At 55.9% G+C, this 19080-nt stretch overlaps 1 protein-coding gene across 2 annotated transcripts in view; it reads left to right on the top strand.

The window, feature by feature from the left end:
• Window positions 1-19080, top strand: part of FBLN1 (fibulin 1) — an 82839-nt gene that overhangs the window by 21238 nt on the left and 42521 nt on the right. For both annotated transcript variants that reach the window (XM_034987311.1, XM_034987312.1), the window contains exons 3-11: window positions 1509-1644; window positions 3635-3806; window positions 7909-7968; window positions 9359-9460; window positions 10055-10192; window positions 11330-11467; window positions 15560-15703; window positions 16517-16645; window positions 17370-17495. In XM_034987311.1, the coding sequence (XP_034843202.1) occupies window positions 1509-1644; window positions 3635-3806; window positions 7909-7968; window positions 9359-9460; window positions 10055-10192; window positions 11330-11467; window positions 15560-15703; window positions 16517-16645; window positions 17370-17495 (1145 nt within the window). The remainder of the gene's footprint in view (window positions 1-1508; window positions 1645-3634; window positions 3807-7908; window positions 7969-9358; window positions 9461-10054; window positions 10193-11329; window positions 11468-15559; window positions 15704-16516; window positions 16646-17369; window positions 17496-19080) is intronic.

Genomic DNA, 19080 nt, shown 5'->3' with positions numbered 1-19080 from the left:
AACCTACGGCTGCTGCAGCATTTGCGAGTCCACCAGCAGTGCCTAAACCTTCCCATCGACCTCCTCACCAACACTGTCTTCCGTGCAGCCAACATCCTCGAATGCATGGACAGATGGATGCCTATCTGGCTGCTGTTCTTGACAATCTAGTGGAATCCCTATTATTTGTAAATTCACCGAAAGTGTGAGTGAAACGTGTAGTATCACAAGCATAGATAAATCCTTCCAGATGGTTCAGGAAGCACATGGGGAGCCAGGTGCGGAGAGCTCCAGCCCCGCGGGGTGGAGGTGGGGGGAAGGACGGGCTGGGGGGTGCTGCTCCGCAGGCAGAGGAGGCCCGGCAGGCCCCATTCTCTCCGGACCGGCGCAGGTCGGGCGGCTCCTCCGGCCCTTGCTGGGGTTGGCTGAAGCCACGGGGGAAGTTATTTTGGGGGAAGCCACACCTGTGACTCACGCACAGCCCCTGCTCGCTCACCGCCTCAGGCCAGCCCTCCCTGCTCTGAGCTGAGGCACCGCTTCCGGCTGCCGCTGGCCCTTCTGCCGACACAGGCCTTTACGCACGGGTGTCCTCTGGTTTCCGAGGACCTTCTTCCCGGAGCCCCCAGCAGGGCCAGGAGATGGGACGCCCCAGCCCGGCGTCACCATTGCCACCGTCCCACGCCCTGTGGCCGTGGGCAAGCTCCTCCACCTCTCTGGAGTGATTTCCTGAGTCTGGAAGAGAGAGCTGAGCGGTGAAGGATGAGGGTGCCTGGTCCAGAGTCAGCAGTCAGCCGGCCTGGTTTTTCAACTCGGCAGGAACATTCTGTAGGATGACGCTCAGAGCTCAGAGAGCTGAATCGGGCTCGGGCGGCACAACGGGGTCTCCTGACCCCAGCCCCAGACGCTGCTCTGCTTTCAGGCTCTCCAGTTCTGGAGCCCCTTCCTTCTGCCAGCTATTGTGTGCGTGCGAGTGTGCGTGCGGCTGTGCGGGTGGGGTGAGTGTGCATGCGAATGAGCGTGTGCAGATGAGTGTGTGCAAGCGAGTGTGGGTGGGGTCCGTGGGCATGTGAGTGCGCGAGTGTGAGTTGGCGTGTGCACGTGTGTGCAAGCGAGTGGGTGGAGTGTGTGCATGCGAGTGAGCATGTGTGGGTAACTGTGCAAGCGAGTGCGTGTGTGAGTGTGCGCACGTGTGAGTGCGCGCGTGTGTGCGTGAGTTGGCGTGTGCACGCGTGTGCGTGCGAGTGTGGGTGGGGTACGTGCGCGTGTGTGCGTGAGTGTGAGCTGGCGTGTGTACGTGTGTGCGAGTGGGTGGAGTGTGTGCAAGCGAATGCGCGCGTGAGTGTGCGCACGTGTGAGTGTGTGAGCGTGTGTGTGAGTGAGAGTGGGAGTGGGTTGAGAAGGGGAGGCGCCCAACGAGGACAGAGCCCCCCTCCCCGAGGGGCTACCGCTCCCAGGCCCCCTGGGCCCCCAGCCGGGACCCCCGCCCTCCCAGGGCCCTGCCCTCAGCCCCACGGCCCCTGCGCCCACAGGATGGTCCGGGAGCAGTGTTGCCACAGCCAGCTGGAGGAACTCCACTGTACCACGGGCATCAACCTGGCCAACGAGCAGGACAGCTGTGCCACGCCACACGGTGACAACACCAGCCTCGAGGCTACGTTCGTGAAGGTGAGGACCTGTCCTCCACCCGCAGCCGCCCTGCCCCCCACGGGAGGCCTGGGTGCTCTCCTGCCTGCAGCACCTGCCCAGGCCTGTCCTTCTGAGCAGCGGGGGGGGACCTCGGGTCCCCCACCCCCTGCAGTTTAGTCAGTAAACCCTGGACGACCCGGAGGAGACAGGGACGAAGGGACCCAGGCTGGCCCTGCGGATGTCCAGTCCCAGGGCTTCCAGCGGAATGCAGAGATCAGAGCAGAGGCTACCTGAGCTCCGGGGCCATCAGAACCCTCTTCACGGTTCAAGGCAGACCCTCCCACCCGCGTCTGCCAGGAGCAGGCGGCCCTGAAGCTTTCCTGCCCACCAGGGCGAGGTGGAGCCTGGACCTCAGAAGGGGCCCCCACCGGGGCCTCTGAGAACACACGACCTCCCAAACTGCCCTAGAAGAGAAGAGGGAGGTTCAGAGAGGCCCCCACTCCAAAGTGGCCTGGCCAGGGGCACTTTCAGGACCAGCAGGGGAGGGGTCTGGAGAGGCAGCCCTAGGTCCATCGGGCCTGGGGGGAGGTGAGCGCTGAGCGAGTGACATCATCCGTCGTGGGTCTGCGCCGGGTCCCTCCGGGGCCTCTGTCCCTGTGGAAGGTTTGCATTTTCCCGTGGGGGTGGAGGAGTTCCTGACCACTTTCTGGGCCTGAAAATTGCAAATTAACTAGGTTGTCCCTCCCTCACCACCCACTGCGAGAAAAAAACAAGCCCGACCAGAAGGAGCTCTGGACAGTTAACCTGGGCAGCTGGGTTCCCATTGGAGCTGCATTTCCAGGAAGAAAGATTTCCCATTCCCCGTTAGGAGGGCCAGGAAGCGATCTCAAGGAGCATGAATTGGAATGGAGTCTGAATTCTGGGAGGGAGGTCCTCCACCCACCCTCAGCCTTTGTGGGCCTACATTGGGAGGAGGCTTCTGGCATGAGGGAGCTGGGTGGGGCCAGAGTAGGGAGGTCTGGTCAAGGGGGCCCCCAGAGCCAGGAGCCTGGGCGTTCAGCGACCGTCTCCCCAGGCAGGGCTGGGGCCCTGCAGACGCCGTCTGCCCAGCAGACAGCTCTGCCCTTGTCCCCAGACTAGAGAGAAAGGGAGGTGTGGAAAAGGCATGGAACATTCTAACGGGCGTAGGAACAGGCCACTTTGGCAGATGGGTGATTTGTGTTTCCGGGAAGGCTTACTCATGCCCTGGAAGGTGGAGGCGGTAACTGGTGCCCTGCTCTTTCTGGCGCGGAGGTTGTAGAACCAGCGGGATGGAAGACCCATCAGCCCCCACAGAAACTCAAGCAAAGCCACACCTCCTGGCTCCTGCTGGGGGCCTTTTGGAAAGTTCTGTGCCTCTCTTAGGATAGTAAGGACTGAAATGGGGCTCTTCGTATATCAGGCTGAATGCCGTCCCCGGGATTCAGGTGTCACTTTCAGGAACGCCGGGGTCCAGGTGACAGGCAGTGATTCTGTCCCTCGCTTGATGACTTGTCTGGAGGTTCTCGTGCTTTTCAAATGCACGATGCGCTTCCTGCTGCCCAAATCACCTGCATTCGGGAGGGAAGAGACAAGTGCGTATTCATTTTTCCGGGCATGGTAGAGAAATCTTAGACCACACACCAGGAGGGGACCCTCGGGGAGCGCTTGTGTGACCCTCAGAGGGTCCCTGTTATAGCCAATTCCTCCTGGAGGTATGTGAGTGGGGCGGCGCGGGGATGTTGGGGGGGACCGTCAGGTGTGGTGGGGTACGTGTTGGGTGCAAGCCCCTTTGAGGTTCCTTTCAAAACCCGGAGGAACCTGGGAGATTTGGGGGGCGGAACGCCTCAGGCTTGGCTTGCTGAGCTGCTTACTGCCAGGGTTCAGGAGAGAGAGCTAAGTCCCACAGTGCCAGTGCTGTGCAGGCTGAGTGGGTACGGGGCCCAGGGCGGCACGGGGGCTCTGCCGTGCTGGGCGGCTTCTCCATCCCGAGGGTCCACCTTGTTTGCAGAGGTGCTGCCACTGCTGCCTGCTGGGGAGGGCGGCCCAGGCCCAGGGCCAGAGCTGCGAGTACACCCTCATGGTCGGCTACCAGTGTGGCTTGGTGTTCCGGGCCTGCTGCATCAGGGGCCAGGAGACGGCCGACTTCGCCCCCGGGGACATTGGGGACATCCAAGAAGCAGGTAATCCCCCCCCTTTTTTCCCTTTTGGCCAGTGCATTAGTCAGTGTTATCCGAAGAAACAAACCCCCAATGGATGTGTGTGTATATGAGAAAGAGATTTATTTTAAGGAATTGACTCACTCAATTGTGGGGGCTGGCAAGTCTGAAGTCTGCAGGTTTGGCCAGCAGGCCAGAGGCCCAAGAGAGAGCCGATGTTGCAGCTCAAGTCCAAAGGCCATCTACTAGCAGAGTTCCTTCTTGCTTGGAGGAGGTCGATGTTTCTCTGGAGGCCTTCGCCTGATTAGACGAGGCCCACCCACATTATGGAGGGCAATCGGCTTTACTCAAAGTCTGTTGATTTAAATGTTAATCTCATCTAAAATAAAGTCATGGGCGCCTGGGTGGCTTGGTTGGTGGGGCGCCTGCCTTTAGCTCATGTCATGATCCTGAAGTCCCAGGATCAAGTCCCGCATCAGGACCCCTGCTCAGCATGGGGTCTGCTTCTCCCTCTGCCCCTCACCGCTCTCATGCTCTCTCTCTCTCTCATTCTCTCTCTCTCAAACAAATAAATAAAATCTTAAAAAAAAAATAATAAAATGCAGTCACAGCAAATACAGACTGGTGTTTGGCCGTATCTCTGGGTACTGTGACCCAAGCAAGTTAACACGTAAAATTGAGGGGGGGGGGGGGGGGGGGGGGCACACCTGTTTGCTGTTGTTTTAACTCAGCACAGACTGATTCTAGGTGTCAGAGCAGTTTCGTGTTCATTACCTCATCTGAGAGAGCCACTGCCCTAGAGTGGGACCAAAGACTTGGGATCCCGGATCTGACAAATCTGGGTTCATGTTTCTGTCCTAACATGTATTTTAAGTAAACTGATGTATCCAGACCTCAGTCCCCTCATCTGTGAAATGGGGATAATTATAATCCTGCTTCATAAAGTTTCTGGGAAGATTATTTGGGAGAATGAGTACAGAGTGTTTGGGGTGACTCCATAAATGTTTGTCATCAAGACTCTTCCCTGTCCCTCCAACAGCCCTGGGCTGGTCAGCATGGTGGCCGACCCTGCTCTCATTTCACGGATGGAGGGCCTGATGCTCAAGGTCAGATGACCAACACACAGGGGAGGGAGCATGCTGGCCTTCCGCCCCTTGGCCAGTGCCCTTTCTCTCTCCATCTGGTGCCAATGACATGTCGACAAGAGGCGGGCAGGGTTACCACTCATTCCTAGCTGGCTGTGCTCTTTTAACTAATAGATCTTTATTCTATGGCAGGGTCGGGGGAGTATCTCCGCTCTATCAGGTCAATAAAATGCATCCTGGTCCCCGGCAAAAAAAAAGGGGGGGGGTGAGTGACCCCAAGGATAGCTTCCAGGGAGCTTGGGAGGGTTAAGGGCAGGAAGGCCTTAGGAAGGAGGAGCTCACAGACCCGTGCTCCTTAAGTCAGGCTGCCCATCATCCTGGCTTCATGACCCCAGTGGCTTTGTGGTCCTGGGTCAAACAGACCAGTCTCTCTGTTTTTAATTTCTCATGGATGCCGTGGGGCTGATTTCAGATATCTCAGTCCTAAAGAAGGTCTGGAACCACATTCTGGCTCCCTCCTTGACTTTTGAAACCCCAGAGATAACATTTTCACTTTCAACAAACCCAAACTATTCGTCCTGGTGGAGAATTTCTCCTGTGTCTCTGGGGAGGTTTTTGTTGATTTATGTCTTGTTTCCATAACAATCTCTGAGCTTTGCTGCCACTCCAGATGTCTTATTTCTCTTCTGTCTTTTATCTGCTTCAGTTCTTGCCCCTGACTTTTCCCCCAGAGTCTATGTGAGGACCCCCTGCCCTTCCTCCTCGCAGATACAGGCGTGCCTTCCTTCTTCCAAGGGTGTTTGTCACAGGCCTACTGTGTGCTGCCATGGGGCCACACAGAGGGTCCACAGACCACTGCTGGCCTCTAACAAACTAAGTACATGAACTGAGAGGAAGCTTTTAGAAACTTTTATAAGCCTTTGATAGCATGACTTATGTCTGTTTCATCTAAATGGGGGCCTATTTGTTCTCATAACTTAATTTTTCTGGTAATTACTTTATATTACATGTTATCAAGGTATTGGCCTACAATGGGGGAAAGAGCCCTGTCCCTTTACCGCAGAGAGTTTGGGAGGAACTGTGCTGGGCCATATATTGGCTATCCCCATTCTACAGATTGGGAGGTAGAGGCTGGAGAAGCCTAGGTTTGGGATTCGCTTTCTGGCAGAAATGGTGGTATCTCTGTGCCAGGCTCGCTGGCTCCCGCAAACCTCGATGGCCTCCTTACCCGGGCAAGAGGTAGCCCCTCACGGGTTCTCCTGGCTGACACCCCGGCCTGTGCCCTGCCTCGACTGAATGCCCCAAGTGAGCCAAGAGTCCCCAGGTTGAATGACCGTGGCAAAGGCGCTCCCAGCCCCCTAAACTAGAAGAGATGATTCACACCCTAAAGATCTTTTTGCTTAGTTTCTGGCCAAGTGAAAGGTTTACTTAGGGACCCTGACCATATTTTAACAGCCCCGAAAAGAGACTGCCTTGTGCCTAGTGTATATGAGTTATGTTGTATTGAATTTTTAGAGTCATTATTAATATGTTTCTTCTTGATGATGCTTATTTTTCTGGTGTATTGTTACACACTCACTGTGGGCGTTTTAGAAGATACAGAAAGCAGAGGGAAGAGGAAATTGACACAGAGAAATATTGTTTCCATTAGGTCACATTTCCTTTCCTTGTTTTCTCTCCGTCTCTTTTGGCTTCTCGCACACGGGCGCGAGTGTGCAGTGGATGCGCTTGGATTTATTTCCCGCCCATCGCAGTCATGCCAGGCTGCGACTCATGCCTGAATTGTGATCGCTGCTATCCTCTCTTGTGGAAGGGGCCTCGACTTCCCAGAGCGTGGTTTCCGGATATTTTTAGGGATCCTTCCCTCCCTTGGCTGTCTTATGCAACCTGGAGGGACGAATCCATTTCTTTTCTTCACCCAGAACTACCAGTGGAAAACCACCCTATTAGGTTAAATTAGGGGACCCCACTGGTCCCCTTTGCCCTGTTGAAGTCTCTGTTGAGAGTAGGGGCCTTGTCTCTGCCGAGTGCTCGGCCCACAGAGCAGATGCTCAGACACCTCGTCTGAACGAACCCAGTGAGTGACTATTGATGACCCGCACTAAATTGAGTTTTGCAGGCAGACTGTATATAGTTATTTATTTCCTGGGGCTGCCCTAACAAAGCACCACGGACTGGAGTTGGGGGGGAGCTTAAACAACAGGAATGTTCTGTCTCCCAGTCTGGAGGCCAGACGCCCCTGATCAAGGTATTGGCTGTCTGTCTGAGTCCCTCTGAGGCTGTGGGGCAGAATTGGCTCCAGGCCGCTCTCCTGGCTTCTGGTGGCCTTGGGTACATGGATGGCTGTCCCCTCCCTGTGTCTTCACATCAATTGCCTCTGTGTCCTCTTTCCTCTTTCTATAACGACGCAGACATACTGTCTGGGGGCATGCCTTCACTCGCCTTAACTCGATCATCTGCAAAGACTCTTCTCCAAAGGAAGGTTACATTTGCCAGTTCTAGGGGTTAGGGCTCCAACATCTTCTGAGGGGGGTGACACCGTTCAACCAACAACAAGTTTTTACCGGGTGCATTGTTTAAGGTTTGGGGGCCATGGCCCGGTTTAGAGCAGGACTGTGACTACATTTGCTGAAATAGGCAAGTAATGTGGAGTGCCTAACGTCCCTTGGCAATCCCTGAGCTCCCCAAATGGGCATAATTGCCTGGTATTTATAAGGAGATGAAGTGGGGTGCCCGGGTGCCTCAGTCTGTTAAACGTCTGCCTTCGGCTCAGGTCCTGATCCTGGAGTCCTGGGATCAAGCCCCGCATCGGGCTCCCTGCTCAGCGGGAAGCCTGCTTCTCCCTCTCCCTCTGCCTCTGCCTGACGCTCCCCCTGCTAGTGCTCTCTCTCTCTCTCTGTCTGTCAAATAAACAAATAAAATCTTGAAAAAAAAAAAAGAATATTTTTTAAAAAAGGAGAAAAAGTATTCAGGGTTTCTGCTGAGACACGATGGGATGCTGCATTTGTATACATGTCCTTTTTGCCTCTCTTTCCCCTCAGCCAAGATTTCAGAGATCGAGGAGGAGCAGGAGGACCCATACCTGAACGACCGCTGCAGAGGTGAGGCCCTGCTACCTCCCAATCCCACTGGGAGTTCGACCTCAGGTTTCGCTCAGGTTCACGTGGGAAGAGCCCTCTGGCTGCGGGTCAGCTCAAGTCTGTCTGCCCTCCCCGCACTCCTGGGCTCCCACCTTCTCTTTCCCTTCGAGCTGGGGCCTGGTGGGCTGATAGGGAGGGGGCCATGTGGGAAGCAGGCATCAGAAGTGCCCCCCCCCCAGACACAGCACCCACCTAAACAGGGGCTCTGCGAAGGGTGAACACCCGGGGAGGGGGGAGCGTTACTCGGCTTTGGGTCCTGGAGCCCCAGAAGGTGCCGTGGACTGTATCCATTTGTCTGGCAAGGGAGACGTTTGCAAATTAAAAGTGAGTGGGGCCTGACAGGTTTGTTTTTCATGTGATAAAACGTTATTTCTCCTTCATGGAACATTCCCACATGTCTAGACTGGCAAGTCTGCTCCAAAGCTCCATTCGGAGGCTTGCCCTGTGGCTGGAGCATTGATGGGGGGCCAGTGTAATCACAAAATGACGTGGTCAGTGCACAGTGCCAGTCCGCACAGGGGCGGGGGTGGGGATGCTGGGGGAGGGCAGAGAGCCCAGAAAACTCCCGGGGGGGGGGGGGGGGGCCTTCGTGGGGAGGATGTAGCTGGTTTGCGAGGGGGTGAGTGTGGGTTAGCCAGGAAAGTACCACTGGACAGAGATTTGGGCAGCAGGAGTGGAGACATGTGGACCCAGACTCGGCGTGGGTGAGTCTGGTGGCCGTGGCATGGGGGGGGGGGGGGGGGGTTAGAGGAAGAGGCTGGGGAAGCAGGCAGAGGCCCACAGGCCCTGGGCAGCAGTCGGAGCTTTGGTAGCATCTTTAGCCGGGAGAGGTTTGTCCCGGTGAGAGTCGCTCTTTGAGCATCACTCAGCGGCCTGCAGGAAGTGTGGTTGGAGTGGGCGGGGGGGGCAGTACCAGGGACAGTCAGGGAGCCAGGTGAGCTGAGGGGGCCCGTGGGGCCTCTGCGGGGCCTGGCCTCCCTCACGGGACGGCCCCCTCCGTGTCTGTGCTGGGCGGCAGCATCCCTGGCTTCTCTGCCCGGCCTCTCCCGGCACCACTACGACCTGCAGGGATGGCCCAGCCTGCCGCCATTTTGTCGGACCAGGGCTGGGACCTGAGGCAGCCGCCCCAAGGTTGTCCGGGGCCAGATCCTGGGGTGGGGGGGTCTCGCGCGGGAAGGGAGTGGTGCTAGGCCGGAGAGGGTGGGCTCTAAACCGGGGAGCCTGCCCTCGTGTATTGTCCGCCCCGAGGGCGCTCGCTCCGGCCTAGTCCAAAGAGAACTGGCCCCCCAAAGGGCCTCTCGTGTGTGTTGGGCTCCTGGCTCACCTTCGCTCTGATCTGCTCTGGTTCCAGGCGGCGGACCCTGCAAGCAGCAGTGCCGAGACACGGGGGAGGAGGTGGTCTGCTCGTGCTTCGTGGGCTACCAGCTGCTGGCCGACAGCGTCTCCTGTGAAGGTAACCGCTGCCGTGCTCCAGCCGCAGCAGGATGGCACGCAGCCGCCCCGGGGGCCTCGGCCTCGCCTTGGCACCGGGCAGGGCCCACCCTGCACACCCCGGGCCCCCTCGGAGGTGAAGAACAGCGTTCCCTGGAGTCTACAGCGCACGGCTCTCCTGCAGGAACGCCCAAATACCGCGTTGGGGAAGAGGGCTGGCTTTGGGGTCTGACCGGGCTCTGAATCCAGGATCTGCTCAGTGGCCCCGGGCACGTCCCTCAGCCTCTCTCGGCCCCTCCTGTCCGAGGCGGGGGAGACGGAGCAAGGTGATCGCCTCTCGCAGGGGCCTTACGGATCACGTGGCTCGGGTTCAGGGCCTGACACTTGCTCCGTGGGTGCTCAAGGAGAGCAGTAGATCTGAAACCGAGCAGGGGAAAGAAACCATTGCTTTTGATTTGGTGGTGGGTGCCCAGGACCCCGACTAGGCACGTGCGTGGGGGACTGGACAGATGGCTGGGGACCAATTGCACCACGCCTTCCGGGACATTCCTTTTGATAAAGCTCGGGGGTCCGTGGTTCCTGCTGGTTACTCCTGCTTCGCCTCCATCTCTCCTAGATATCAATGAATGTGTCATGGGCAACCACAACTGCCGGCTTGGAGAGTCCTGTGTCAATACAGTGGGCTCTTTCCGCTGCCAGAGAGACAGTAGCTGTGGGACTGGCTATGAGCTCACGGAGGACAATGACTGCAAAGGTATAACATGCTTCGAGTCTACACACCTCAGCTCCCCGGGACTAGATAGGATTGCTGGTAAAGCAGCACTGGGCTCCCGGGGGTCTGGGCTCCCCGTGACTGCCCAAGGGACACTGGCCGGTTGTGTCTTTGGTAAAGATTTACCTTCTGGACCATAACGTTGAGTTAATGACAGTGGTGAGTTTGCATTTCTGGAAAGGCTCAGAGCAGGATCATTTCAAAACGAGACCAGAGGTGAATTTCAGGTGCTCACATGTGCTTTCTCCCCGCAACCCCCCCCGCCCCCAATTTTTTCTGTACAACAGCTGCCTTCCATCTGACTCCAGGCTTCCTTGAAGTTCAAAGTATATTCTCTTCCGCTGCATAAAAACATGACATTTTTGGCTGCTGGCCTTTCCCTGCCAAGCCATAGATACGATTTGGCAGATAAGGCTTTGATGAGGATCTATTAGAACATAGTTTTCTTCTGAGGGTTTCCAGCCCTCCAGAATGACAAAACCACTTGTGTGAAAATTTTGGTTGAGTTATGAGGGTAACTCAAAAGCCAGGCACACCCTCGTGACGTCTGACGGCCTTTGGGCAAGCTCACTCCACTCCACCCTCGCTGGGCGGTTTGGACCCTGAGAACCCAGGGGCCCAGCCAGCTGAGTATACACTTTTGAACACTTGACAGCCATGAACTTCAGGGGAAGGGCAGCCAACATGTCTGATCATGACAATCACCATTGTTCATGTTTGGAAGATTATGACGATTTCAGAATGAATAACTTTATAGGGACAGTGTTTATTACCACTAAGATCATTGCTTATTATCTAAACTAAACATGCACTTAGCCTAAAGTGAAGAAAAAAAAAATCCCACATACTGCCAGGAAAATGCCTGGGATATTTATTATATAACAGAAAGTTTGCCTCATAAGAGCCTTGGGGGAAGAGAAAGAGTTTTCAATCTTTAGCAATATGAGCATTATTGGGCTAGCTAAGGCGCCTTTTTATGTGACCTCTCTATTGGAATGTTTTGGGTTGTAGTCTGAGTAATGAGCATTAAAAAAAAAAACTTTCTTGTGATTTTTAAATGTTGTATGATGCTTCTGGCAGGACTCTTGCTAACAATTTCCTTTTTTTATGACGTACCAGATATTGACGAGTGTGAGAGTGGTATTCATAACTGCCTCCCCGATTTTATCTGTCAGAATACTCTGGGATCCTTCCGCTGCAGACCCAAGCTACAGTGCAAGAGCGGTTTTATACAAGATGCTCTAGGCAACTGTATTGGTAAGACACTGTCGCCAGGGCTGGCAGGGTCCCCCGGGCGGGGCCGATGCCCCAGTGCCGGGCCACGTCTCTGCGACGTGAGGGGCCGCCGAGCAGAGGTCGGCAGGCACATCCTATAAAGGGACGGGGAGCAAACGCTGAGGCCTCGTGGGCCGTGCGGTCTCTGTTGTGGCTACTTAGCTCTGTCGTTGAAGCTGGAAGGCAGCCACGACAACGTGGATGAATGGGCGGTTGTGTCCCCATAAAACTTTATTTACAAAAACGGGTACAGGCAGGGGTTGGCCCCGGGGCCAGAGTTGAGCAACCCCCGGGTTTAGACGAAACCCCCGGTTTGGCTTCAATTTTGGAGTCAGAGACACCTGGTTTAGAACTCAATGACTTAGGGTAATTGACTTCCTTCCTCTGACCCTCAATTTCTTCCTCTATAAAATGGGAAGAATCGTAATATCTGCCTTAGAGGCTTGAGGCAAGGATCGAAGAAGAGGATTGTGAAGAGTCTGGTGTACTAAAGATTTGTTTTAAGAGATACTCTGTGTTAGTAGTCAGTTTCGTAGAGAGAGGAGAGGAGCACGGGAGGTGCAAAGGGCCTGGGGCAGGGGAGTGGGGAGCTAGTGTTTACCGGGCACAGGGAGTTTCAGTTGGGGAAAATTAAAAAGTTGCGTGGTTGGATGGTGGTGATGGTTTCACAACAGCACGAACGTAGTTGATGCCACCTGTCTGTAGACTTAAAAATAGGGAAAACGGCACATTTTCTGTCACATATATCGCACCACAAAACCCCACAAAACTACTCTGTTGCTATCAGAGAAAGAAAATCCCGTGGGAACGTAGTAAACTAGTAAATGCAGGAGGCCTGGCGAGAGGCTCAGGTCGGGGAAGCAGCGTGCGGGAGGGGCAGGGAGCCGAGCGGACCAGTTACCTGCTCTGTACACGGGGGGTGACTCCCCTTTCTCCTGGGCTCACCCCGGCTAACCACCTGGCTCGGTCACTGTGTGCTGTTGGCCTTTGCGTCCAGATCCGCCGGCCTGGCCTTGGCCTCTGCTCAGCAGAAGCTTCTGGGTCCTGCCTTTGAGGGTAGGAAGACTTCTCTCCCGATGAGAGCTGCAGATGCCATCTGTTAGAGCCCACCCTCCCGGGGGACTGCCCCGTTACCCTCTTTGAAAGGTTGACACCTCCGGGAGTGAGGGATGGCGGGTGTCTGTCTGGCTCACCCGCTCTCAGAGAAATCTGTATTGATCTTTGATTTGAAGTGGTAGTTTGGACTGAAAGGTCTCCTAGCCTTTTTTTTTTTTTTTTACCACCCTGGGATATTTAAAGACAAATCGAACAGTGACCCTCACTTTGGACAGGGGCCTCCTTGAGCCGTGCCCCAGCCTCCTTCTTTAAAGCTCCCCTGTCATCCCGTGCGGGCCGTGTGGGGAGGCTTCGGAGCTGGGGGGCGGGGGAGGGGCTCAGCTTGGCTGGGCTTGGCCCCTCACCAGCTTCCACAGTGCAGGGGACCATGCTGCTGACGGCCCTCCCAGGGCCAGCAGGGAGGAGGGGCCTGCCCGGACTTGCCATGCACTTGGAGGGGGCTCTGCTGAGGAGGCTGGCATCTGTTTGGGATGGAAACCCTGACTCATGGCAAAACCAGCCCCGATTTCCACAAAGGAACATTGGCAAGTCTCAGCGTGGCCCCCTCCTCCCCCTCTATGGGGTGCAGACTGTGCAGGGACAAGGTGTGAGAGTAGCGGGAGGGGACAGTCCCCTCGGTGTCTTCCCCTAGACGCAGGGAGAGCCCGGGTGAGTGGAGCTGAGCCCCAAAGGAGCCCCACCCGCCAGCACCTGGTTATGTGGAGGGTTTGCAAACCAACCATGAGATGCCCCTCATCTCAGCCCTGGGGCGGCCCCCCCTTTTCATGTGCCCACACTCCTTGCAACCAGACTCAGGATTCTTTCTTTAAAATTTTTTTTTAATTTCAGAAGTTTTATACATATATATATATATCTTTATTTACAAAAATGCAAGCCAATCCTGAAGTGCAGAAAGGAAACGCTTCTCTCTTGCTCAGCAGTGTCTGTGTGCCCTTCTGGGCTCCTGCTGTCTGGAGACTCTTTGTTTCTGATATAAATGGAGCCAGACTGAGCTGCAACGTGCTCCCCCCCACCCCACCGCCGACCCCTTCACAGTGTATTTCGACATCATTTTACGTCAGTACCTTTATGTCATCTTTTTAAAAATGACCTCGTCATCCCAAATACTTCTCTACAAGGAGAAAGTGTATCGGGATCCAATGCAAGTTTCAAGGCCGTCTTCCCCTCCCCTGTGTGTGTCCTGGTCCTCGGCTTGCACACCTCCACCAACGGCACCCTCACCCCCTCCAGAACAGCGTGACCTCATGGGCAGCCAAATGCATCTTCCCAGGATCCCTGGAAGCATTCCTGGTGCCCCACAAGCCTGCCTGTCCCCCTCCGGCCACCAGCAGACAGCCCAGCAGCTGTAGAGCTCTACCCCGGGGTGAGGGGGGAAAGGGAGGATGCACAAGAATGGCCATGCTCTAAGAAAGCAGAGGCCTTTTTCCTTATTATAAGACATAGAATGTTCTAGAACCTTGAGGTTTGGTTGCTGAGGGCCTTGAGAGATCCCATCTTTTTGTTGGTTTTCTTTTCCCTGTTTCTTCTGATTCCCAATTGGTGTGCGCCGTCTTCCCTTCTGCTTTAGTGAGGACAACAGAGAGGACCAGAGCAGGGCTTCCCACACGCTGGCCCACTCTGTCTTGGGACGCTCACAGTTCCGGGGACAGAGTTTGGGAACTGTAGATCTGATTGGCGAGCACAAGGCTTGGAGGGAAGCCATGTTGTTGCTAAACACTGCATTTATTCTTGATGCAGAATTTTTTTCTGTAAAGGGCGAAATACTAAGTACCAGCTTCATGAACTCTAGGGTCTCTGTTGCTGTAGACAACAAGTAAAAGAATGGGCATGGCTGTGTTCCAATAAAGCTTTATTGACAAAAGTAGGCAGTGGGCTGGATTTGGTTGGCAGGCTGGCAGGCTATAGTTTGCCCACCCCCGATTTGAGGGCTGGGAGGCAGGACTCCCTGGTTCTAGAGCTGAGTGGGCCCTAGGCCCAGCTGTGTGCTTGGGAGTTTCCTTGTTTATAAAATGCAGAGGCTAATCCCGGCCTAACTTGGAGGCTAGCTGTGGCGGGTGAGGGCAGTGTGGACCTAAACGCTTTTGTCAACTGTTAAGTACTGCATCTGTGCTTAAGGCCGACTCAAGGGGGAGGATGCGACTGGTCACTGACTGTCCAAGGAGGGTGGGGTGTGGCCGGGAGGGGAGAAGTACAGCCAATCCCTCTTTTTGACTTCAGCTCAGGGGTCTTCTACCATCACTCCCTTCTCTTTGTCCCCTAGATACTTTGTAAGTATCTGAAAAAGGGAATTCTTAAAACCCTCGGTCCCTTTAGAAGTCTCCCCTAGTGAGAAGTTCAGCCTGTGCGGTTTATTGTTGTTGTTGTTTGAGAGAGAGAACGCGAGTGGGGTGCAGGGCAGAGGGAGAGGGAGAGAGAGAATCTTAAGCAGATTCCACGCTCAGCACAGAGCCCGACACGGGGCTCGATCGCATGACCCTGAGATTATGACCTAAGCAGAAATCAAGAGTCCGACACTTAACCAACTGAGCCACCCCCGCGCCCCAGCCTCTGTGATTTTGCACCGAATTGGAGCTAGAGGAGCGAAAGGTTATCCTTGTGCATTTACCGGTTCGCACTCACTAGGCGTGTGAAATTCAGAAGAGACATGGCCATGTGACCATGGGCAGACCTGAGAGCCAGGCAGGCAGCCTCAGATGCCGTACAGGGAGAGACGGGTGGGTTGAAGGTTCAGGGACAGGGAGATGGCCCAGGCAGGTGGTGTTTGAGGTGGCATGTGCTGGCAAGATCTGGGAGCCACTTGGGAGGCTGCTGTGTGGTCCAGGGTGAGGGGGCACCATGGTACCTCTGTGTGGGGTTTTGTAGTGAGGGGGGGAAGTAGGGGTTTTCTGGAGACCGGGTTGTTGGGTTTCTGCAGGCCCTCCGTGTTTCACCACATTGTCTCTGTCTTCCCTGCTGCAGATATCAATGAGTGTTTAAGTATCAGTGCCCCGTGCCCTGTTGGGCAGACGTGCATCAACACGGAGGGCTCCTACACATGCCAGAAGAACGTGCCCAACTGTGGCCGTGGCTACCATCTCAACGAGGAGGGAACCCGCTGTGTTGGTTGGTATTAAAAAAGAAAACCAACTTTTCTGTCTGCTCCCAGCACACCCCTCCTTTCTCTGAAAGGGGAGAGGAGATCCCCAAAGTGAAGCCGTTTCCACCTGTCCATCCATCTCATTGCTCATCTCCAAGCATAGACCTTTGCCATCGATTGCTTGGACTATTGCAATAGGATGCCAGCTTACCACTGCACCCAGCTTTGTCCCTTTCAGTCTGTCTGGGGTGTCCTGAGCTGAAAGCTCCCTTGTGCCTCCCTGCTCACAATTCCCACTGGTGGGACACAGAGTTCAGGCAGTGACCCCGCTTACAATTCAGTCCTCCTGAGGTTGACCCAACTTCGAAAACCTTATAATTCAGATGAAATAGGTCTTGCTGCTCCCTAAACAAGCCCTACCCTTTCCTCTCTGTGTGGTTTTCTGCTTTTACATCATTTCCTCTGCCCACCTGCTGCTACATTCCTTTGGCTCCAGATCCCTGCTAGCAGGAAGGAGTCTTTCTCCCTGTGACTCCCAGAGCACTTCCCTAGCGTCTCCCCCGGGTCACTGGGCACTTCCTGCCTTCCCTAGGGCCCTTGCTAGCCAGCTGGAGCAGGAGGCCCCTGAGGGCAGGGTCTGCAACCTGGCTCCGCTGTGTCCCCAGCATGGGGCGCAGCACGAGCAGGCACTCTGTGACATCGTGTTGAAGAATAAATAATGTTGCTTTGTCAACATACATTTTAGTTTGCTGCTTTCTTGTCTTCCTCTCTGATATCTTAGGGGAAAAAAAAAAAAACCCACACTAAACGTTTTTCAATGCGTCATTCTTTTTTACAAGATGTGGACGAGTGTGCAGCACCCTCTGAGCCCTGTGGGCCGGGGCACCTTTGTGTGAACTCCCCCGGAAGTTTCCGTTGCGAGTGCAAGGCTGGATACTATTTCGACGGCATCAGCAGGACGTGTGTGGGTACGTGGGTGTCCCCACAGGCCTCGGTGGTCCCCTGAGAAAGTCCCGGTACAGCAGCCCCAGAGAGCAGACCCTGAGTCAGGTGACCCCCATCCTGGTTCCACCTGCCACTGCGCTCCCGGGTGTGAGCCAGGCCCCCTGCCTGTACAGCAGGTGCTCTGCTTGACCCAAGGCCGGCAAGGGTTTGGGAGACTACGGCCCGCTCCACAAATGTCCAGAAGCATGAGTGATTTCCCAGAGTCCGTGCGCACCCGCAGGGCTTTGGGGCGGTGTGCACGGATCACGGCAGAAGAACCCGCGGTGGCATGGCCACCTCTCCGCCAGGAACGGGGACAGACCCCCGCTGACTGCCACCTGCCACCCCCAAACCAGGCTGCTCAGGAGAGGCTGACGACTGTCCCGTTCAGCCCCAGAGCCCCGTGTCAGACCCCAGCGGACCCTCCTTCAGGACTCCAGGGTGGAGAACTGGCGGGTGGGCCCGTCCCCAGGAGGGCGGCCGTCAGGGAAGGAGCCTGAGACTTGCCCAGCGGACAGGCAGAGGCCGGGTGTGGTCCCGGCTCCCCCGCTGACTCGCTGTGGCTTGGGGACAAGTCGCTTTGCCTCTCTCATCCGAGAGATGGTGTGCAGGCGGTGGGGGACGGAGGTGGCGAGCAGAGGCGGCGTGGGGCGTTGCCCGCTGGGGGACGGACGCTGCCCTGAGCCGGCCCCGTCCGCTCTGTTGCAGACATCAACGAGTGTCGGCGCTACCCCGGGCGCCTGTGCGGCCACAAGTGCGAGAACACGCCGGGCTCCTACTTCTGCAGCTGCACCGTGGGCTTCCGGCTCTCTGCCGACGGCCGGTCGTGCGAAGGTGAGGTGGGGCGGGCAGGGCGGGGCGCTCCGGGACCCCCTGCTGCTGGGGAGAGCCAGCGCTCCACCTGCAGGCCCCCGGGGACGGACTCGAGTTTGTTTCCCCAGCACGTATCAGGTGGCGCGCTGGTCGGGGAATCGCCTGCAAAAGGTGGCTTGTCAGGGATGACTGCTCCCCCAGTCCCTCCCGGGCCTTGGAACACCTGGCGGCGTCTGTCCAGGGCCCCGCACGTGGGGATTAATGAGCTGAAGCAGGTGTGTGGGACGCGGCTCAGAGTGCGGGATTTGGAGGCATCCGACCCACCCTGTGTTCCCGTGACCGTGGGGAGTGGCCGATGTCACCTGCCTCCGTGTCCTAACGGGAGGAATGGGGTTGATAGGTCAGATTTTCAAGTAAATTGGAACGACAGGTTTTACTCAGATTTTGCAGTAGCGGAGAGAGACACATGTCAGTGTAAATCCATCTCAGCTCTGCAGAAACAAAAGGCGAGAGGCTTTTGAGATGCTGGGGCATGCTAAGGAGAGGCACCACAGGATGTTAGGTGGGGGTCAGCCTGGACCTGCTAACTGGCTCCTCCCCTCCCGCAGAGACTGGGAGGGGGGCGCCTCCCCTTTTGATGACCACATCTCAAAGGTGTGGTTCCTGCATCCTGGAGAAAGACTCTTGGGTGGCAGAGGATACATCTCAAAGGGACAAGAGAGAGGGTTTACATTTACAGGTTTTCTAAAGTAAATACTTCTAAGAAGAAGGAGGCCAGGGCGTGTCATCAGGTGTTGGCTGGAATACTGAGTATCTTCTTTGGGCAGCGCTGAGCTTTCTCAGGCAGGCATTTTAAGGGTCTGAGGCCGTCATCCTAAGCACCCCGTCTTGGGCCAGTAGAAGCCATGCTAAAGTGTGGCCGGTCTCTCCGTCCACCACGTGGGGGTTGGATGGAGTTGTTCGTGCTGCGTCTTTCGGTTAGCACGCAGCACCAGCCTCTTCTGGTGACGGACCGAGATGGCGTGAAGGGCATTCAGCACAGGGCTTGGCACATAGTAGGTGCTCAACAGGTATCGCATCTTGTATGGGGATTAGGTTCTGAGGTCAGCAAAGGAAAGAGCTTTGACGGCCCTCAGTGATGCCCTCCCATTGCCCAGCACAGCCTCTGGACCCTCAGCAGAACGATCACAGAAGTCAGCTATGCCCAGATGCACCCAGTATGCACAGTTCTCAAACTGGAGGCTGGACAGTGTGACAAAATCCTGGGCCCTAGGGTCCCCCCCAAGAGTTAGGATCTGCCCCCAAGAACCGGACCCAATGCATGTATACTGGCAAGGAAAGCATTCACACATTGGCGGTGGGGGGGTTGTCCCTTGAGCTTGGGTTCAAATCCTAGCTCTGCCATTTTATGGTCTTGAAGAAGTAACTCAGCATTTCTGGGCCCCAGTGTCCTCACCTGCAAAAGTGGGGGGTAGCAGGACCCACCTTATCGGGAGTCATGAGGGTGAAGCACGTGAAGAGCTCATCCCAGTGTCCTGCGTGCGACAAAGTGCCATCTATGGAGACCGCCGGTGTTCTTGCTCCTCTCATTCATGGCTTATGCTGT

This window comes from Mirounga leonina, unplaced genomic scaffold (assembly GCF_011800145.1).
Source record: "Mirounga leonina isolate KUSES-001 unplaced genomic scaffold, KU_Mleo_1.0 Mir_418, whole genome shotgun sequence".
In the NCBI taxonomy this organism is placed as follows: Eukaryota; Metazoa; Chordata; class Mammalia; order Carnivora; family Phocidae; genus Mirounga; species Mirounga leonina.
This window is presented reverse-complemented; position numbering and strand designations above follow the sequence as displayed.